This window comes from Amblyraja radiata, chromosome 38 (genome assembly GCF_010909765.2).
Source record: "Amblyraja radiata isolate CabotCenter1 chromosome 38, sAmbRad1.1.pri, whole genome shotgun sequence".
Lineage (NCBI taxonomy): Eukaryota > Metazoa > Chordata > Chondrichthyes > Rajiformes > Rajidae > Amblyraja > Amblyraja radiata.
The window spans coordinates 7235705-7257862 of NC_045993.1; the positions used below are offsets into that span (position 1 = coordinate 7235705).

General features: G+C 46.7%; 2 protein-coding genes and 1 non-coding gene across 3 annotated transcripts; all 3 read right to left on the reverse strand.

Annotated features, from left to right (window-relative positions):
- Positions 1–121: 121 nt before the first annotated feature.
- rps11 (ribosomal protein S11) lies at positions 122–5548 on the reverse strand. Its single transcript, XM_033013030.1, has 5 exons — positions 5433–5548; positions 4928–5059; positions 3901–3976; positions 1292–1421; positions 122–297 (listed from the first exon to the last, which is right to left on the reverse strand). The coding sequence occupies exons 1-5, from the start codon at positions 5445–5447 to the stop codon at positions 174–176; spliced, it is 477 nt and encodes a 158-aa protein (XP_032868921.1). The 5' UTR covers positions 5448–5548; the 3' UTR covers positions 122–173.
- Positions 4744–4830, reverse strand: LOC116967139. The gene has a single exon (XR_004410156.1). It is a non-coding gene; the product is annotated as a small nucleolar RNA SNORD35 (small nucleolar RNA).
- Positions 5549–7693: 2145 nt separating the features above from the next.
- LOC116967031 (zinc finger and BTB domain-containing protein 20-like) lies at positions 7694–22151 on the reverse strand. Its single transcript, XM_033013472.1, has 3 exons — positions 21959–22151; positions 19290–20860; positions 7694–15236 (listed from the first exon to the last, which is right to left on the reverse strand). The coding sequence occupies exons 2-3, from the start codon at positions 20830–20832 to the stop codon at positions 14980–14982; spliced, it is 1800 nt and encodes a 599-aa protein (XP_032869363.1). The 5' UTR covers positions 20833–20860; positions 21959–22151; the 3' UTR covers positions 7694–14979.
- Between the last annotated feature and the right edge of the window lie 7 nt (positions 22152–22158).

Genomic DNA, 22158 nt, shown 5'->3' on the forward strand with positions numbered 1-22158 from the left:
TGCGCTGATTTGATCACCAATCACTGCATCTCACAACAGCTGAGGAAACCGAGAGATGGGTCCCCATCTTTTCCCCATCACTACCAGCTTCTGATGTTTCAATGAAATTCTGGGCAACGTGTGGCATTTTCTCATAAAGGCTTTATTGTAGATGATTCACATTACAGTCGCCCTTAAAATTTCTGGAACTGTTTCTTGGCTCCTGCGGCCTTGGTGACTTTGAGGACGTTGAAACGCACTGTCTTACTGAGGGGCCGGCACTCCCCAACAGTCACACTGTCTCCATTCTGCACATCCCTGGAACAAGCAACAAAACAGTCAGACCAATGAACAAACCTAGCCTTGGTTAATTACACAAAAGCTCAATATCAGGACTAAGCAGAAAGGGGCACTGGCTCATTGGATAAATTATAAACTCATGCCAGCAGGATCACCACAGTAATCAGGAATTACATCCATTGTATTTCTTCCCCAGTCCATAGACTCTTCAGATGCTATTCTCCCCAAGAGCCTTTAAACTCAACATTCACATCACTAAAGTTAAAAAAAAAACAAATTACTGAGTAAACTTAGTGGGCCAGACCATCGGTGGAGAGAAAGGATTCTGATGAAGAACCTCAACCCAAAATGTCACCTATTCCTTTTCTCCAGAGATGCTGTCTGATCCACAGTTTACTCAGTAATTTGTTACTCCAGCATTTTGTGTCTATCTACAGGGAAGTGGTCAGGTGAGGTTTCAGGTTGGGAGCCTTCCTCATACTCAGACACTCATACACAGATGCCGAGTTTCTTTGCTCATGACTCCAGTGTTTGCAGTCTTTCGTGTTTCCATTCCTATCACCACCCTTTTGATGGCTGGGTTACATTAGTTCCCACATTACAAGTCTACAAACCCTCGGTGCAAAATTAAGTGTGGGGATGAGAGGGGAAAAATTGAAAAGAAGCTTTTAAGTTTCAGCTGAGGGACCTTTTGGTTAATTGCACTGCAGGATGCAACCAGAGTCAAAAAGGCTGATCCCAACATTAATCCAGTTTGTGGAATTAGGAGATTCCATTCAGACTTGGTTATCCCTGCTTCCGTCAACTACTCAGCACAGAAACAGCACTGTAAAAGAAATGCAGGTCTGGAAAGCAACAGGAGTGGAATGCACAGTGCTTGGGCTAACACCAGTATCACCCCTCCCCACCACTTAAATGTCTGCCGACTAATTCTCTCTCCTCTAAACAAAAGTATGACCATAAAACAGAAGCAGCAATTGTGCACAGTACAACCAGACAAATAAGAGTGTACCTGAAGCAAGGGGACAGGTGCACAGACATGTTCTTGTGTCGCTTCTCAAAGCGGTTGTATTTCCTGATGTAGTGCAGGTAGTCTCTGCGAATAACAATGGTCCGTTGCATCTTCATCTTAGTGACTACACCTGGGTAAGTAGGAGATGATGGATAAAACATCCTTAGAGTCACACCATGTATTACAGAGGCCAACAGTATTTAGTGACTGAAATGTAGGATAGACTAGAATCATAATCAGAACTACGTTGTCCAACAGCTCACAGCCTCAGACTTTTCTCCTTCACCAACCCCCGAGCTGGTGAGTGCAATCACTAAACACAACCCTCTTCTCCAACTACACCAACCGTTATTTGTGATGATGCCGCAGTTAAAGCTCTAGACTGGTTTCCAACAAGAGGAACTTAAAAAAACAAATAACCCTGACAACATAACATTCCCACAAAAGGAAGCAAAAAACAATATACAGCATAGATTCTGATATTTGCTCCCTTGGAGAGTAGTAGTCTTTATGCTTGCTTGCTTATTTCTATCCCCCATAGTTAATGAGCAAAAGCAACCCCACTCAGCACAAGACGTGGATACAAGGAATTGCAGATGCTGATTTCCCTGTACTGTAGTAAGTGCTGGAGTAACTCAGCAGGACAGGCAGTATCTCTGGAGAACAGAGCTAGGTGACGTTTCAGTTTGGAACCCTTCTTCAGACACTCAGCACCAAAACAGATATCTGGGTGACACAACAGGGTATCACCATACCAGAGTCTGCTGGAAAGCACCAAGTTACTCTCCAACCAATCCAAATGACCACCTTTGCATGCAGTTTTCTAACCCCACCCAGAATACAGTATGCACATTGCTAGTCCTCATGGGATGTCCTCAATAGTCGAGATCCTGCATTGAAAGACCGAGTTAAACCAATCCACAGCCAGGGTCAAATTACCTCTCGCATACACTTCCATATCAACTGTTCCATTTCAGATCCGGTACAGTGCCAGTTCATACACCCACATCTACATACAGGTGCACAACCTTTTATCCGAAGATCCAAATAACGAAAACCTCCAAATAGCGGCCATTTTTTCGGTCCTTGAAGAAAGGTCCTTGAAAACGTTCACCGAGGGCGGCCCGCAGAGGTGACAGCGGAACCTCCGGTCGGTCCTCGAAGAAAGGGGAACTAAATCCCCATTCATAAAAGAGAAGATGAGGGTATATTGCGCGGGAGGGTTAATAATTGACAATATGCTGCGGCCTGCCCGCTGAGTTAAAAAGTTCCCACGGTAGACTCACGATACACAGTGCAGATTGTCGCTCCCTTCAGTTTCACCCCACCTACGCCCCTCTGCTTCCCGGCCATATGTGTGACCCCTTCCCTCCCCTCTCCAGCTCCCCGCCCATTGCATCGGCGCGGGGGCTTTGCACTGTCTTCACGTCGGCGATTGCAGCAGGACCGTGCCAGTCACCGGAGACGTCAGGACCAATTGGACACCGACCACCAGGCCCACCGCAAGCACGGAGATCCCAGAGACCCACAGCCAACAGCAGCCCAGCCCAGCCCCACTCCGACTACAGAGGAACCTGGGTTACGGATGACGGGGCGCAGCTCGGGGCGTCGTAGGGGCCCATCGGGGAGCGGCCACTCAAAGCCACGCCGGGCGATGTAGGGTCCTGCCCCGGTCTTGATGTTGGAGCCCCCGGCGGGCGCTAGCAAGTCCGCGGCAATTTACAACCGCACCGGGCGTTGTAAGGGCCCCCTCCAGGTCACTGTCAACCCCGTAATTCGGGTGGGAGAAGTCGCCGCTGCCGGTGCCCCGCAAAGCAGTCTCCCACCGGGGACCCGCGAGCTCCCGGTGTCATCGTCCACCGAAGTCGGGTCGCAGCAGCTCGCCCCCGCAGCTCTCCACGCTCCGAAGCTGGCTAGCTCCACGGAGGTAGGTCCGTAGGTCCACAGCTCCACAGCTCCCACCGCCGCCCACCGACCCCCAGGCCCACTGCAAGCACGGAGATCCCAGAGACCCACAGCCAGCAGCAACTCCAGCCCAGCCCCGCTCCAACTCCAGAGGAACACGTAGGGGCAGAAGCTGATGGTGTGCAAGGTACGTCTTGTTCTTGGGGTGGCGGATGAGGGGGCGCAGCTCGGGCTGTGGGCAAACTGCCACTTGTCGCCGTAGCGGCCCATCGGGGAGCAGATTCCTCTGGAGTTGGAGGGGGAGGGGGGTATTGTGCTGTTTGATCGCCCCCTGCTATCCCAGGGACAGGGAGACACAGCGGCTTTTTAGACTGGTGGGCAATCACTTCCAAAGTTCTGCCCACACAGTCAGTACACCTCTCCTACACTGCATTTCATACAAACATTTATTCTGCAAGAAAAAACGACATTGAAGACTCAAACTCGCGATCGAGTAACTGCCAGGATCAAGGCGCAAACTCGCGACCTTGCGGATATGAGCCGAGCACTCTACCACTGAGCCAGCCAATAAAATCTACGCTAAAAAAATTCCATTCCGAAGACCGACAAATTCTGAATTACGAAAAGTGTCTGGTCCCAAGGCTTTCGGATAAAAGGTTGTGCACCTGTATTACCAAATAGCTTTAACCTAATTTCCACCCTACCTGTCAGGATGCGACCTCGAATAGACACATTCCCGGTAAATGGACACTTCTTGTCAATGTAGGATCCATCAATGGCCTAGGAGACAAAGGATCATGCAACACATAACTGGGCGAGGAAAGGTAAATTGTGCGGCAAATAAGCCCAGTTGCAACAAAGTACAAATGTTGCGAATCAGGCCTGCGTGAAAATCAAATGCTAATTGTGTTTCAATACGTAATAGCTTAGGTTAAGGAATCAAGGGACGTGGAGTTAGTGCAGGAAAGGGCAGTGAAATAAAAGATCAGCAATCATCTCACCAAAGGACAGTGAGGCATGAGGGGTACAGGGGCTCAGTCTTGCTTCTTGTAGATGGCAGGAAGAAAATTTAGGTTAAAAATCTGAACATGAGACTGCAGAACAACAAAAAGATTCATCACGTAATTAGAAAGACAAGAGGTACATTGGCTTTCAGTGCAAGACATTAATGGAATCAAGGAATAAATGCTCGAAAATGTCGTTGATTAACTATGATCCTACTGCATGGTGGGTCAGATGGAAATCTAAGAACTGCAGATTCTGGTTTACAAAAACAAAAGGCACAAAGTGCTGGAGTAACTGAAAGGGTTGGACAGCCTCTCTGAAGAACATAGGTAACTTTTTGTGTCAGAACCTTCCGAATGAAGAAGGGTTCAGCCCTGAACATCGCTTATCCATGTTCTCCACAGATGGTGCCTGACCCACTGAGTTACTCTAGCACTTTGTGTCTGACTTTAAAGAAGCAATTGAGATCAGACCAGGCGCTATAATTTAGAATTTCGCCCAGAGTGTTGATCCTAATGATACTTCTAGTGCGAGAGTGTGCAGGGGCCGCATCAGTAAAGCCATTAGGCTGTGTCTTCAGCATCTCGGTGAGACTCGGAAGACCATCGTGAGAAATACCATCATCTGCTGCCCGGCACCTCTCATATTAATCCCTCTCGAGGAGATTGCGATCAACACCGCCACAGACCGACCCACCCACCCCACCGACCAAGACCCCGGCCTCACCTCCCGCGGAGTCTTGAAGCCCAGGCCCACGTTGCGGTGGTAGCGCGGCACCTTCTCCTTGGAGCCTTCGGCCGCCAACACCCGCTTCTTGTTCTGGAAGACGGTCGGTTGCTTCTGGAAGGCGCGCTCGGTCTGTGGAGGGGATGCAGGAGAAAGTCAGCGGCTTGACAAGCCCGGTTACAGCCTTGGGCCTACACACCTCCCCATACACCCACCTGGCCTTGGCCCGGTCACCGCACACACTGTCCCGGTCCCAGGCCCGGCCGAAGGCCCAAAACGCAGCGCCCCGGCCTCGACTACAGCCCAGGCCCCACTCACAGTCACACGGACTTGGCAGGATCACCAGGCCCGGGGTCCGGCCACACATCCCGTCCCGTTCCCCCCCGGCCTTGGCCTTAGCTCCAGCCCCACACACCGCCCCAGACCCCCCCCAACACACACACACACCTCCCCTCCCCTCCCGGCTACCGGCTGCCCTCACAGCCTCCCCCTCCCTCCCCGGTACCTGGTTGTCCGCCATCTCGGCCGCCGCGCGTTGACGAAAGAGAGCGAAGGCAGGCCACGGGGTCGCTTAAGCGCCACTGCACGGAAGGAAATGACGCGCAAGTGTGGGCGGAAGTTCTTATCGATATGCTGGAGTTTGGGCAGATTGGGCGCCGCCATGTTGTCTGCCCCCGCTTTCAGCGTATGAGTCAAGTAGGCCCAGCGCCCATGCAGAACAAAGATCTCCGCTATAGCATCTTTGATGCAGAAGACCTCCAAATAATCATCATCATCATCATCTCCAGAAAAAGAGAGAGCATTACTATTTCCATTGCTGATTTGTGGGGTTTGAGGAAGCTGAAGGAGGTGAGAGATTCAGACATGTCTACGGATGGAGCGTGTAAGGGAAGGAACTGCTGGTTTACATCGAAGAGAGTAACTCAGCGGGACAGGCTGCATCTCAGGTGTCATAAAAACATGGGAAATAGATGCAACTCCACCGCTCCTGCATTGACGTTTTAAGTTTCAGCAGAAATTGTTTTATGTTGAAGCAAGGCAGCTGGCCACAAGGGTGTACACGGTTAATGAAATGCAAGGGGATGTGGTGATCAATACATAGAAACATAGAAAATAGGTGCAGGAGTAGGCCATTCGAGCCTGCACCGCCATTCAATATGATCATGGCTGATCATCCAACTCAGTATCCTGTACCTGCCTTCTCTCCATACACCCTGATCCTTTTAGCCACAAGGGCCACATCTAACTCCCTCTTAATTATCGCCAATGAACTGGCCTCAACTACTTTCTGTGGCAGAGAATTCCACAGATTCACCACTCTGTGTGAATTTTTTTTTCTCATCTCGGTCCTAAAAGACTTCCCCTTATCCTTAAACTGTGACCCCTTGTTCTGGACTTCCCCAACATCAGGAACAATCTTCCTGCATCTAGCCTGTCCAACCCGTTAAGAATTTTGTAAGTTTCTATAAGATCCCCCCTCAATCTTCTAAATTCTAGCAAGTACAAGCCGAGTCTATCTAGTCTTTCTTCATATGAAAGTCCTGCCATCCCAGGAAGTAGACCCAGCGCCATGAAGGAGACCTCCAAATAATCATCATCTCCAGAAAAAGTCCTACAGCATTATTATTTCCATTGGTGATTTGTGGGGTTTGAGGAAACTGAAGGAGGTGAGAGATTCAGACATGTCTACGGATGGAGCGTGTAAGGGAAGGAACTGCTGGTTTACATCGAAGATAGACGCAAAATGCTGGAGTAACTCAGCGGGACAGGCAGCATCTCAGGTGTCGATGGGACACCTACAACAAAGATACCATATCACACGGGACCAAAAACTGGATAACTCAATAACAAGCAGTTGAAAGACAAAAACTGCCGATGCAATTACAGAAAATACTGGAAATATTAATGATGGATTTACTGATGAAAAATTGTTGAAGTGAAATTTTAACTAAATCTCCTTTGACAAATGTTACATGACCTGCTGAGTATTTAGCATTTTCTGTTTTTATATCAGCAGTAAAGTAATTTCACTTAATTGTCCTTTTCATTTTTTCCCCACAGTGGGGTACAACATGGAATAGGTACAGAGTATAGCTTCTACTGTACTGCCTAAACCACTCCCACAGGACGATAGACAATAGGTACAGGAGTAGGCCATTCGGCCCTTCGAGCCAGCACCGCCATTCAATGTGATCATGGCTGATCATCCCCAATCGGTACCCCGTCCTGCCTTCCCCTGACTCCGCTATCTTTCAGAGCCCTATCTAGCTCTCTCTTGAAAGCATCCAGAGAACCTGCCTCCACCGCCCTCTGAGGCAGAGAATTCCACAGACTCACATCTCTCTGAGAATTTTTTTTTCCTCATCTCTGTTCTAAATGGCTTACCCCTTATTCTTAAACTGTGGCCCCTGGAGTTGCAGGATGAGTCTGTTACAGAGTAAAGTGTTCTCTGTAATGTCCCTTCAAACACTCCAATGGTAAAAAGGGCAGGTAGAACACAAAAAATGGCAGGGGGAATCACTTATTCAACCTTTGGTGCCACATAATGACCATGAGCAGTGTCAGCATCGTGACCACTTGGAATTAGTTACGGAAAAACCTCCAGACTCCTTGTGTGCATATATGTAGTGTCAATCTCCCACGATAAATGGATTTGATGAATGTGGTCAGATTGCCCTGGGGCTCAACAATGCTAAATATCTGCTTCCAAAGAATGAGCTCTCAGTTATCCTGTGAGTTTTAAACAAAATACAGACGATAAACCACTTGGATTTTGAGTCGGGCTTTAGTGCAAGATCAAATACAAAGCTACTGTAAACATTAAAATTCATCTCTCACTTAATCATTTCTTCCTGAATAACTCCAGGTCCTTTGTTATATCACACATTGTGAATCCATTCAACATGTCTGCGTTTACAACATTTTAACTGCACATTTTATTCTTTGCTTTATTTTGTTTAAGAAAACAGCTACACATACATGAAAATGCTCATGTCAAGAGCGCCTTGACTTTCTGTTAAAGTGACATTGATATTACTGGTTAATTCAAGTTCAGCAATGGAGCAAATAGTTAAAAGATTTGGTAGTGTTTTCAGTTACATCAGTCTTCAGTTATTTCAATAAAGAAGAAAGGATTAAGTATGCAACATGTGGACTCTGGCCAAATTGAAGCAAACAGTTGAACTGAGAAAAGAATCTCGTTACACCTGTAAGATTCAAACGAGGGCATTGATCAGAGAGTCCTGAAGATTAAGAAAAGTATGCTCAGATGACTAAGGAAATTCAGCATTTCTCACTTGACACATCAATATTCTATAGATGCACATAGAAAGCATCCTATCGGTATGCATCACAGCTTGGGTTGGCAACTGGTCTGCCCAAGACATGAAATTGCAGAGTTGTGGACAAACTTAGTGCATCACGCAAACCAGCCTCACCCCAATGACTATTAACACTTCACAATGTCTCGGGAATGCAGCCAACACAATCACATACTGCTCACTCTCCAATCATTCCCTCTTCTCCCTTTGAGCAGACGATACAAAAGCCTGAAAGCACGTCCCACCAGTTTCAAGAACAGCTTCTTCCCTGCTATTATCAGAGTCTTGAAAGCACCTCTCATTAACTAAGGATGTGTTCCCAATCCCTCGATCTATCTTTTTACAGCCCTTAAATCCCTTCTTTTGTTGCACTTTGTATCTGTAGCACTACATTTCTCATGGTTATTTGTATTCATGTATAGATGTTTTACTTGGCTAGCATACAAAACAATGTTTTACACTGTATCTCGGTACGTGAAAATGATATAAACCAAATTAATGTGTATGGATACACAAAATAAACCTGGTGTTAAGACATCACATCCTACCACGTTGAAAATCATGGACAGGAACAAACATCTATCTTTAAATATTTTCTTAAGAATGATTTAAGGGTTGTGCACTTGACCAGGAGAACATTCCATTCATGTACCTTGTACTGCATGGGTTCAGGTCATTTGTGGAATGGAAACTTATTACACACAACATTGCAGAATATGCTTGTATGTACAATAACTCCATTCAAATTCTAGCTCTTGCACTCCATGTAAAAAGATAAATAATCCGATCAGGATCACCACATTCCTCATCTTGCACGGACAGTCAGATTCATGTAGGTTCTCCAACAACTCCTGTGGGATGTGTCAGATTTTATAAGGTTGTATTTCGCAGTCAAACTTTAATTTCCCCACTTCCTTCAGTGCTTGATGTGGTGGCCTTCCCAGGGCTTGGGGCTGTTTGATGAAGTTCAGCAGCAGCAAAGCAAAACGTAACCTCAAGCTCCTATTCCACACCTATCTAGTCAGGAATGGGCATCATGATCAATACACCACTCGCAGACTGACACCACCAGCAAGTGTTGCAATTTACTTAAAAGATAGATGTCTGGCCAGCCAGCCAGAGGCACTGAAGACCATCCCTAACATGGGCAGCTTCACCCCACAAGCTATTGCACATTAAAAAATCCACACACTCATTACTACCAATAGTCCATAGGCAGAAGCAAATGACAATGAGCCAGCTGCATATTACTCTGAGAAAGAAAATTGATCACGTCATTAAATATTTTAAAATCCTCTTTGCGAGTTATAAACATCCAAACCTATGTAAAAATGTTCTCTAAAAAATCATTTGTTCCACAATAATATTACACACATGCTGTCACAAGTGGATTCCTTGCACTGAGGCACTTAAATCATCAACACACACGCACGCACACACACACACACACTCTATAACTGCTTCACAAGCCAATGCTTATATAAACTAATTCTCTGTCACAGTCTCCACAAGTGAATTTTTCATCTCTCGATGAAAACATTTGTTCAGCTGGATACTTGTATTTCCCCCCCCCCCCCCCCCAAATATGTGGACATTCCTCTTTGGGGTACAGTCTTGAGGTGCAGTTCCTGACTCTCTGGGGTACAGTCCCAATGGTGTTCACTCAGGGATAGTTTTTGTCTCTCCTGGGGGTACAGTTTTTGAAGGTGCCAACTCTCTGTGGTACAGTAACTAAAGGTACAGAGCCTCCCTGAATTGTTGATTCTCCCCGGAGGCAGTACCCTCTGTCCCTTTTAAATACAGATGTTTATCTCGGCAAATGTTACTGTTTTAAATTTAAAAGCTGAACACTGACATGCTCACATATAATTTTTAATCAGGAATCCGTGCCAGAGAGTGACTGGGTACTGTAATCAGGAGCTGGTAACCCTGGGCAGTGAACAGGATTAGGGATCCCCAGGCAGTGATCATGAGCTGAACTTCCAGGGCAGTGATTGGGAATGGGAATTCCTGGGGCAGTGATGTGGATCAGGAATCTCTGGACCATCTCACCTCCGTCAACCCATACTCTTATGGCAGTTCCATCACTGACAGCTGCCAAAAACTACCCCAAATACACCCTCACCCTATCCCCGCAGTCTTTCTCACTTTCTCCTCCTACCTGGTCTCCTTATTGGAGTCTCATCCTTGCTTGGGATTCTCCCTTTCCCAACCTAGCTTTGTTTGGAAGCATTCCAAAGCCTGAGTAAGATCCCAGGATCTACACTTGACTTGCAATCTCAGATTGGGAGTTGCAGTTCTCATTAACAATCAATGGCAGAGGATGCTTTCCAAGTTAAAGTTCATTGCATCCACTCCTTAATTCACCACTGGTTTAATTAGAAGGCTAGCATCAGGTTCAGTTATGACACAAGGGAGAAAATGTAGCTGGGGCAGTCCAGTAACCCTCAATTAATTCTCGTCTGAGTTTAGAATCAAGCTCAATCCAAAACCGCCTCGTCAAGAGGCAGGTTTGCTCAGTTCTGAGCAGGTGGACTGGGAAAGAATATTACTTTCTTTTCCAGTTTGTGAATGAATAGCCCACGAGGGCTGTGCTCACTCCTTACCCAACCCCAGCCTTACTGACACCAGCATATTGATCAATGGATGGAGATTCAGAGTAGATATCCCAACAATGAACATCAATAAACCCTGGCATTGGATTATTTCTAAAGCTAGAGGCGCATTCACCAATTGAGACAGAGGAGGAAGTTGGTACAATATCTGTGGCGGGATCACATTCTGGATTCAGGATCCGAGAATCTCAGACGGACCAACAAAATGATGCACAGACTGCTAACAAATAGGGCAAGGCAGCATTAGTAGTGAAGCTATTAAACAGATCTCTGGAGGATTTCCTCTCGAGAACTCCTGCAGCAATACATTGCTTGGCGATAAGATGTGCTCCAAGTATACAGGCTTGTGTAGCTAAAAATATGAAACATGATAGCAGTGTTCTTGACAGTATTTTGGATCCTTTTGACAAGTGATTAGAAACAGGCAGGGTATTTTTTAATTTCACAGCACTGCCTGATCCTAAAGAGTCCTACACAGAGTATTCATCTCTTAATAGAATTTGGCTTCCAGAGCACATGGGCAATTGTTCCACCCCACTATTGAACTAATCATTTTTTAATCAACAGTTAGCACTTGACAGGGATCAGCAGTGACTCCACAGAGGGCAGCCACTGTTCCAGGATCGTCACATGATGCTAGATCAGACATCAAGCTCTACACAGGGTTCTGGCCAGCCATCCTACACGGTATGCCAAATCTGGCAAAAAGGCATGTAGTCCCATAGATCAAGATCATCACTAGCTAAAGCAGTAAAAGGAAAGTCAGTTATACATTAAATAACACCCCCTCACCTGTATCCACATATAACTTGACTTGCCCCCCCCCCCTCCCCACCTCTCTCTCCCCCTTACTACAATCAATGTCCCGATCCGAAACATCACTATTCACTCCCTCCACAAATGCTGCCTGACTTGTCGAGTTACTCCAACATTTTGTGTTTTGCTAAATCTTGCTGGGCTCCATATCTCACCAGCAATCTCACAGACACTCTGTTTCTACTGGAGGGAAGCTGGAAACCAGGGTGGTAGCTTGCAATGTTGTGGCTTGCTCCAGTAGCTGGATCCAACTATAATTTAAAGATAACTACAGCATACTATGCAACAAACATAGGCAAAGATTTCTTTCCCCCCCCACTGAAAACCAAGTAGGTACAATTTTAAATTCTCTACAATGGGATGAAATTGTCCTAATTCTTGCCACAAGGTCAATTTATGACATTCAGCTTTGTAGATAGCACACTCATGTGTTTGAACCGTGACAAGCTGCTTAATTGTAATAGGATGGGAATAGAGGTGATCCTAGCTTGCCATCACATTGCTTTTAGACTGGGTCCCTGATAATTAATCTGCAGCAGAACACTGTTTGACTTTCATTGCAATCAGGATGCCAAAATGAGCAATATCAGTCTGCACAAGGTCAGCTAATCTATCGCAGCCTACAAACTCCTGGAAACCCTTGTCTGATCAATATTGCCGGTTTGTCTGAAGCTACAAAGAAGCTGTGATAAATATATATTCATGATCTATAAATAAAATATAAAGAAAATTCTTGGCTTTCTCAAACCAGCTTCATAGCAATGCAGGTCCCAATATACAATGTCTGCATCTTCCTGTGGCCCCAGGTAGGAAATACGGCCAGTCTCAGCCGACACAATGGCTGATCCTGGGGGAAAGGACAGAGAATCCCTTTGGGCTGCCCTGGCTTCAACATTCAATTATCATGATAGGGGACTAGGATTATCTGAGGATGAAGGCAGAATAAGGAGGGCATATCATTGAATGAAGCTCCACTTACACTGGAAGATCATCTGGAACAGTGGTGGGTGATGGAGTTTGGGGAGGGAAGGTATCCTGACACAGTGTAACCACTGTGGTACTACCATCAGGCACAGACAAGACAAGTAATTATCAAACCATATGACATGTGTGTGGATGGAGACATGTCAAGCTACCAGCCTGGATTTCATGCATACAGCAATTATATCCAAGCACATTTTATTAATTTTGAAATAATTCTGAAATACTTCAGACAGTAGTTAAAAATATTAGGAACTGCATAGCTAAAGCAGCTGGTTGTCCAATTATCAGCTGAATAATAAAATCAAGCCTGGAGGAGGCAGGAAATTGCAGACTGTGAGTCCCTTTTGCATCTTTAACAAAACATATGATTAGTCGGCTGATGAAAAACGGATCAATGAGAGTGTATCAAATTTAAACAATATCATTAATTAGATTATTTTCAAAGGGGTTGCGACTAATCATTTCAATGCATGATATGCCGAAGATACCATGCTAGTTAGTTTACCCCCACACGACCTTGGATATATTATCCAATTGGGATTCTTCACACAAGGTGGACAGAGAAAAAACATGGGTTGTTCAACTCATCCACTATTGTGTCTGGAATCCAGAATCTTTTCCTTTATTGGCTGAGCCAAAGAATATAAGAGCCAGAAAGGTCTATGTTTAGGTCACAGCATGGGGTATTTGTACAGATATTGTCACCACACAAAAGAACGAGAGGCTGGAGAGGATATTATGAGGATATTATAAGAGCTGAAAAAATTATGATTATGAGGCAAGTGCGACTAAATTGGGTTAGTTCACTTTGGAAAAGGGGAGGCCAAATGGAGAATTGACGGAAATAAAACAGCGAAAGACCAAAATATGTTGGATAATGAGAACCCACACCCTTTAACAGAGTGGTAAGAAGGGGAATAGAAAATACAGGAATAGGCTAAAGGATTAAAAATAATTGCAGATGGTAGTGAATTCACTGCATTTAAATAGCAAAGATAGACACAAAATGCTGGAGTAATAAATAGCAGTTGGCTGAGCATTCGGACACTGTCAGTCTCAGCTGTGGAAGTTCCAGACGTGTCACTTGATTCTCCTGGCTGGCCTTCCATGTAAAACTGGGCCCTAACTCACACCGGCTCAATTCACACTCATCTCTATGCTTGCTGACCCACGTTGGGTCCCAGTTAAGCAACGTCTCATTTAAAATTAACTTCTGGTTTAAAAATCCCACGGTTTTCATTCCTTTTAAATCCCATTCCCTCAAGAGATTTCTCTGCTCCGCCAGTCCTGTCCCTCTGATCATCCCTATATTTAATTGCTCCTCTTCCAGTAACTATGACTTCAGCTGCCAAGGCCTTAAGCTCTGGAATATGCACATCTCGTATGTGTATGTGACAAATAAACTTGACTTGACTTAAATCATTTTTTGGCTTCTCTCTCCTCCTTTACGATGCTTTGTTGACCAAGCCTTTGGTCATTTGTAGCAAAATTTGCGTATGTGGCTAAGGTATCAGTTTTTGTTTAAAAACACTCCTGTGAGACACCCTAGGATATTTTGCTCCAATGAAGGCACTATATAAAGGCAATATGCTTTTGTATTGTAATAATACAGAACTCCGGGGCAATGTTCTGTGATACACGAATCGGCTGGGTAGCCCTTTATCCCTCTGTATAGGAGATGATGGGTTGAATAGCCTTTTTTAGTGACTATTTCTGGGGTGGAAAATTGCAACCTTCACGTGGTCCGCCCTGTTTCGACTAATGCAATCAACTCGACGTGCACAAACGGAAGATCAAATAGAACAAGTTGTCCAACAACTTTAGGCTGTGCACGCCACACGAAAGAAGAAGTGACTATTTCTATTAACTGTTCTGGGCCATCACGGCCAAGGCAATCTAATCAGAACATCTACTAATGGCTAGTGCACGCTGCTGGATGTTCCTCTTTCTGACCGGTGGATGTGGACGGTGGCTCAGATTAGTTACCTGAACAGAGACCCAGGAGCCGGGTCTTTCCTGCTCTGTGGTGCCAGAGTGTGATCCAGGCTGATGCAGCCACTCCGAGCCGAGTTTGACAACTACTTGCAGGGTTTGGAGGAAGTTCAGCGGTGGGGCATGGAAAACGGAGGAAGGTTAAGCTGTTCCCACCTTTATGGTGGCTACCTCTACCGCACATTGTGTTCACTCAAAAGCTGGTTCATATTCCTGGCTAAACACTCGTTGGTGCGTGGGGGGCTTGGGTTTGCAGAGTACGTCGATCTTCCCCAGGCAGAACTGGTGTGGGGCTTGTACGGCTCGGGCTCAGTGCACCGGCAGTTTATACTACGTGTGTGGCCATGTGCCTCTCCAGCAGAGTCTTGTGCGAGAAACGCTTGTTACACACGTGGCACTCGAAGGCCTTCTCGCCACGGTGGAGCCGCATGTGCACGTTAAGGGAGCTCTTTTGGGTAAAGCGTTTATTGCACACAGGACACTGGTACGCTCGCACGCCTGTGTGCGTCACCATGTGCTTTATCAAGTAGTCCCTGAGCGAGAACGAACGCCAGCACACGCTGCACTGATGAGGCTTCTCACCTGCGGAGGAGGTGGGGAGAGGAAAGACATCAGTAAATCAGAGACTTCAACTGCACAAAATGAACAGTGATTAAAACCATTCAGTAAGCAGCAAATCAGTGGAAAACTGGTGTGATAAAAGGAGCATTCTGCACACATGTTTACACAACCCTTCGTAGCCTGAACCCAAGGCTTGCAAGCGATATTATTAACTCCAGAGCAAGGGAGAGAGTGAGAGCCAGACAGACCCTGCTCCTGACCACTGCTCTTCACCTCAGTTGGAATGTGGCCATCATTTTAAGTCAGCTGAGAGATATTTAGTAGTTAAACACCGAACTTCAGCATAGAGTAGTGACTCGACTGAATAGACAGTGCTGACTTTATGGATTCCAATGAGACAAAACATCTTCAAAAGAGGAGAAGGAAGATACTAAGAATGTACACAATTAGTACTAGGCAAGACCTGCCAAGAAGCAAACATAGGTAGTTCACTTACCAGTCAACGAGGTAAGTGCCACAAATGTGGACAACTGAATTAAAGGGAGTGATGCCTTCTAATATTTGCAGAAATGAATTTGATTATTTCCAGGAATACATTATTCTATGTGCACATTCAGTTGCATTATGGCTGCTGCACATTCTCTTTACATCATCCAATGGTTAGTTCTCTCACTTGAGTCAAAAGGTCAGGGATTCAATTCCCACACCTAGAAACATAGAAAATAGGTGCAGGAGGAGGCCATTCATTGTGATCATGGCTGATCGTCCCCAATCAATAACCCGTGTCCCTGGCTTCCCCCCATGTCGTTGGCTAACACTCCAGTGCAATTCTGACGGAGCAGAAGATGGTATCTATAAAACAAAATGTTATGCTGAGGCTCAATATGCTCATCGAGACGACTGCAAAAGCTCTCATAGAACCAGCTTGAAGAGCATGGTGCTTTCTCCAATATTTATCCTTCAAAGAACTCGGAGGTATGGGGAGAAGTGGAACTTGCTCTGGTAGAGTTGGCGCGGACATGATAGGGCCGTTCAGGACTGCTTTCTAGTTGTGCTCGGATGATTCAGTTGCCTGATAACAGCTGGGAAGAAACTGTCCATGAATCTGGAGGTGTGCGTTTTCACACTTCTATACCTTTTGCCTGATGGTCGAGGGGAGAAGAGGACTTTTCAAAATATTGATTGAGCTGTACAATGGCTTCAGCACTGAAGCAGGGCATTCAGCTCCTATCATGTCCGTGCCAACTCTACCAAAGTACTTTACTCCCATTGTTCTATTTTGATGGCAATTTTCTTGTTGATAGTGCTGTGACAGGCACTATAGTTATTTTCCCACTATTGCTCACGAGTCTTTTCCTCAATCTGAGACCGAGGAACTCCAGTCTGAAGAAGGGTCTCGACTTGAAAAGTCACCTGTTCCTTTTCTCCAGAGATGCTGCCTGACTCGCTGAGTTATTCCACCACTTTGTGTCTAACTCCTCACACATTTCAGTCTGTGCTTCCATTCATTCAAATATCAAGTATCCTCTGCTTTCCAGCCGACAATGCAGCAATGAATGGTTTCATTGTACTGAGAACAGGAGCACACTGCCAAGGTGGACTCTGACTCATCCCCAGACCATGTGTAGTGCTTGCTATAACCCACTTGTGGCAAGTCACATTACTCCTTATTCATTAATCCTGTCCACTAACGCCGACAGTTATCTCTTCATGTCCGGTTCCAGCCCTATGTTATTTATTGCCGACTGTAACAGGCACACATTACCCAGAACCCTTACATTACAGCGCAGTAGTGGTGAACCTTACAGAGCCAGCTACCTTTGGTAGATATCCACCACCTCAATTTGGGTACCAGATACTTAATGCATAGAAAACATATGGGGTGAGCGATTCCTCAGAACCACTCAAATTACCTCATCTCCTCACAGACCACTGAGCAAGAAGAGCAGATGCACACAGGAATAAGGTTTCCAACCCAACTCACATTTTAGTCTTTATTACACAGAGATGTTAGCTGCAGCATAGCCTGGGCTCATGAAGAAAATAGATCAATGCCAAGTGAACTTATACAATAGAATGTCACACTCCAGTGGGAGCCACTAACTTTGAATGCTGTACCCCAGGCTAAGGCGGTGCAGTGGTAAATTTACTGCCTTAAGGGGCTGTCCCACTGCGGCGACCTAATCCGCGAGTTCAGAAGAGTGTCTTCGACCTTCAAGCTCGAGGGCACTCGCCTGGAAAACCGCGAGCTGGATCGACCGTCAGCGATGAAACCGCGAACTGGATCGACCGACCGCACACACACATTGCAAAGGTGGGGGCCAGGGAAAGCGGGTGGAGCGCTGTCTGAAATTTACACCCACGATGAAGAGGAAAGTAAAAGTCGGCTGCACAGTGTACGGTAAGTCCTTTAGAGAGCGCAGGGGGGGGGGGAGTTGAGGGAGAAGGAGTGGGGACACTTTTAAGAAGTCAGGCAACGTTTAATAATGTTTAGCGGGCATTTAACCTACCGGTCGGTTTTCCTTGGTCCTGAAAACTCCAATGTGCCAATTAAAATGCCCGGTCAGCGAAGGAGATTACCCACGGCTGCCCTCGACTGCCTGGAACTACATAGCGACCCCACTCCACTGCACCATGAGTTAAAAAGAACCATGCCAACCAATTTTTACTCAATCTTGACTATCGCTGCTGGCTGTACGGAGTTTGTATGTTCTCCCTGTGACCTCATGGGTTTTTCCAGGTGCTTTGGTTTCTTCCCATGTTTCCAAAGGCATGTTTAATTGGCTTCTGTAAATTGTCCTTAGAGTGTCGGATGCGAAAATGGGATAACATGGTACTAGAGTGCTGGTCAGCGTGGACTCGGTGGGCCGACGGGCCTGTTTCCATGCTGTACCTCTAAACTAAACACCGAGTAGACTCACTCACTGAGTCTGTGAGACTGGCTGACGGCTGCTCTTCCCACACCTGCTCGCTATCCTGTCACAACTGTTTCTGTGGCAGAAGAGCGAGCAGATACTATACTTGCTCATTCCTGACCTACAAATAGTCTGGGGTACAAACAGCTCCTAGGAATGGAACTTGGTTTTACCTGTACATAAATCTTTGAAATTGGCAATTCCTGGTGAGAGAGGCATTAGCAAAGGAAATGGCATACCGTGTTTCATAAATACACAAGGAATACAAAAGCAGGCAAGATAGGAAACACTGGTTCGCTAAGCCATAACTGGGGCTTTCGGTCTAATTCCCGTCACTACATTTTAGGACGGTGGTGAAGGTCCTGCAAAATGTGCAAAAAACATTTGCTTTAATGGTTGCAGGGACTGGGAATTTCAGCTCCAAGATTTGGTTGAAGAAACTGAGTTTGTTCTCCTTGAAGGTTGGAAGATTTGCTCGAGGTGCACAAGGCTATCATAGATAGGATAAATGGAGATTAGCTGTTCCCATTACCAGACTTCAGGTCGGGGGAGTTCCCACCGTCACAGGTACCATGTAATCCCGTGCTACCTGCTCCATGGTTGGATAGTCGGAGACTAAACCGTCTCCCTCACCTGGCTTGCCAGGCGAGGGAGGGGGCTGTGGACCCCCAGCAGGACCAAAAACAAGACCTGTCAAAGGGCAGATGAGCTCCTTGCGAGCCAACGGCCATCCAAACTTCAGTAGAAGTTGCGATCACTGTCGTACACGGCATTGTAAGGAACCGTGCCCGTTGATGTTTTCAACGGTGTTGATGATTAGTAGATGATTGGGTGAGTGCGAGGACAGAACTCAAAGTAATAGGGCAAATTCCAGATGATGCAAAGACATTGTTTTCTCTCTAAAATACAGTGATTATGATTTTGAACACAATCTTTAAGGAGAGTGTAAATGGAGGTAATCAGGAATTTTTGAGAGGGAGATATACTTTTGGGGAGGTAATAAATTGCAGTGCTCTAGGATAAGAGGGGAGATATAGGACTGATTCTTATTCAACAAAGCAATTGGCAAAATGGCTTCTGTTTGTACTATAAAAATGCTATTAAAAAAAGAACCTGAAAGATTGCATTTAATAAAAGAGAACAACAATGTTGAACCTACCGGTGTGGACAAACATGTGCTTGGCATAGTTCTGTCTGGAGCTGAAGGTTTTCCCACACTGCGTGCATCCGTAGGGTTTCCTTTCGGCATCACCGGGATTCGCTGGAACTGCCTGGCTTCCATCTGGGAATACCGGGGCATTCTGGCACGAGGGCTGTGCCGGAATGCTGGACACACACGTCTGAGAGGTGGAGGCCAATGGTGGGAGATGATGAGACTGAGGAAGGCCCATTTGGTAAAGGCTGCGGTGAGTAGTTGCGCCGGCTCCAGTGGGGTCTTCTTCAACATCATATTGTGCAGAACAGCCCTGGTTACGTAGGTTGGATTGCATGGTCGATCCTGGGAGAAAGTCTTGCATGAATGTTGAAGGCCGCGGAAAAGAAGCATCAAGCTGCGACTTGCAGTCCGCTTTGCGATTTTGCTGTACGGCAGTGTCCTTCTCCTCCTTCTCCCCCTGCCAAAAGGACTTCAGTTCTTCTGGTAAGAGATCACTGGCATTGAAAAATTCCATCTCATCTCCTTTGCTGCCCAAACTCAGATGACCGGCAGAGTCTCGTCGGTCCTCCATTGCACTCTGGTTGGGGTTAAACGCATTCGCCTCAGTGATTTCCTCGGTCTGTTCATCTTGGTTGCCTTGCTGTGCGATTTGGTTGGAGACGGTTCGGACAGCGATGCTCTCCCCACAGTAAAGGAGATCATCGTCTTCTTCTTTGATGGTCACTTGACTTCCGTCAGCCATTTGAAGTCTGATTGGCTGCCGCTGCTTGCGGCTGTGACTGCCCTGTGACAAAAGCCCCATCTCGGGCCGCTGGTTGGCTGCAGTATTGTACCAGATTCCACGCACCTCATTATTGCGGCCAGTCTCCATTAGAGTCAGGTTCTCCTGGTCGGTTATGCCCTGCTCTCCAACTCCCTTCTGACGTGCTAATGTTTGTTGCCTGCACAGAATGGGGACCATTTCTTCTGTCTTGTACCCACCATCACCTGTGGCTGTGTTCTTTGAGCCTCCCTGTACAAAGTCAAACTCTCTCTCAGCAGTGTGGGGTGACAATGCTGTTTCAATAAAACCCATGGGAAACTTGTGGATCTGGTCACCAGTGTTCTGGCAAAGAACTGCTTCCTTCTCATCGGAGAGGTCCATCTTTTGCTGGTCCCCCTGAGCCTTTTGTTGGGCATTTTGTGAAATGATCCGTGTGCACTCGTCGATTATGGTTTTAATCTGAAGGACACTCGCTGCCGTGAGGATCTGCAAAGCCTCCACATGAGAGACCATCAGTGAGCCACTATACATAAAATCCACTAGTCGTCGCAGAGTCTGGGCTGAGACCAGAGGTGGGACCTCAATCTCGCTGTAGCCCAACAAGAGTTTATCGTGGAAAAAGGGGCTAGCTGCAGCCAAGACACAGCGGTGGGCTCGGAGAGCTGTGTTATGGATACGTACGGTTACATCGCAGAAATGACCACCCAGGCGCTGCGAGTTCAGCGTCTCCAGAAGGGACCTGCTGAAATTCTGGAGGTTGATGCTATGAAGTTGCTCAGCCATTCTGCTCTGTTTCACTGCACAAGTCAACCTGCAAACCAGAATCATAGAAATCACAGAAAGTTTACCATGCAGGCTATACAGCCCGTCATCTAAATGTCAGCTGTAAAAGAACTGCCCAGTCTAATCCTGTCCTCCAGTACTAAATCGGTAGTCCTACAGATCACGCCTCTTCAAATGGATACCCAAATTCTTTATGGCTTCTATTTCCATCTTCTTTTCAGACATGGAGTTTCAAATTCTTAACATACTAATATTCCCCAAAGGATATTCTATCTTATAATTCAACATTATCTTACCCAACAGATGTTGAAAGAGGGAGAGGAGCAGGATGGGAACAGGGCAAACAATAATAGCATGAATGGGAGGGGAGATTGTAAATATAGAGAAAGCAGTGGGGAATAACGAATTAGGTAGGAGAGTGGGGCAAAGCATGACACGGAGATGCTAGATATAGGGCAAGGCCTGCGATCACAACCTGCCGTCAGATATTTGCAAATCAGCTTCACTTCAATTTCATTTGCTGGATGCTTTTCCAATAAACACTGCCAATCAACTTAAGCTCAAGGTAGACACAAAATGCTGGAGTAACTCAGCGGGCCAGGCAGCATCTCTGGAGCGAAGGAACGGGTTGGAGAGAAGGAATGGGTGACGTTTCGGGTAGAGACCCTTCTTCAGACTCGTGTCAGGGGAGGGGGCTTCCGCAGACATCAGCCTGACCCACTAAGTAAATCCAGCACTTTTTTCTTTTCTTGTGGATCTTCTGCACCAAGGCTGAGGACTCTTTACTGAGGCTATGGCAGTGCCACCCGTGCCCTGGCTGCCATCTAACAGAGCCTCTCCTGGGCAATTCATGGAGGTTGCAATTGGACAATAAGCTGCAGACCCATAAGGAGGGATAGGGAACATTTAACAGGCCGGTGGATTAAGTAGGGATATGGACCCTATAACATGTCAGTGGGGGGGAGGTTAAGGTGGGATATGGCTCCCTTTATCAGGGTGGAGGGGGGGGGGGGTTAAGGTGGGACACGGGCCCTTTAAATCCGAGACGAGGGCAGCGGGGCCTCTGATCACGTGTGTGCTGCGGCCCATTGGTGCCATTGACCCCCTGACCCGCAGAACAACGTACCTCCGCTTTCTCCCGCGGTGAACCGGCGCTACGCCTCTGCGGGCGGCCCTCGCAAGCCTCACGTCAGACGTGTGGGGGATGTGGAGGTCCCGGTGCCGCCGCCGCCGCCGCCGCCGGCGCCGATCACCCTCTCGTCTCCTCTCGGCATCGACAACCCCTCGGGGGGGGCGGGTCGACCGGACCTGTGCGTCATCACGCAA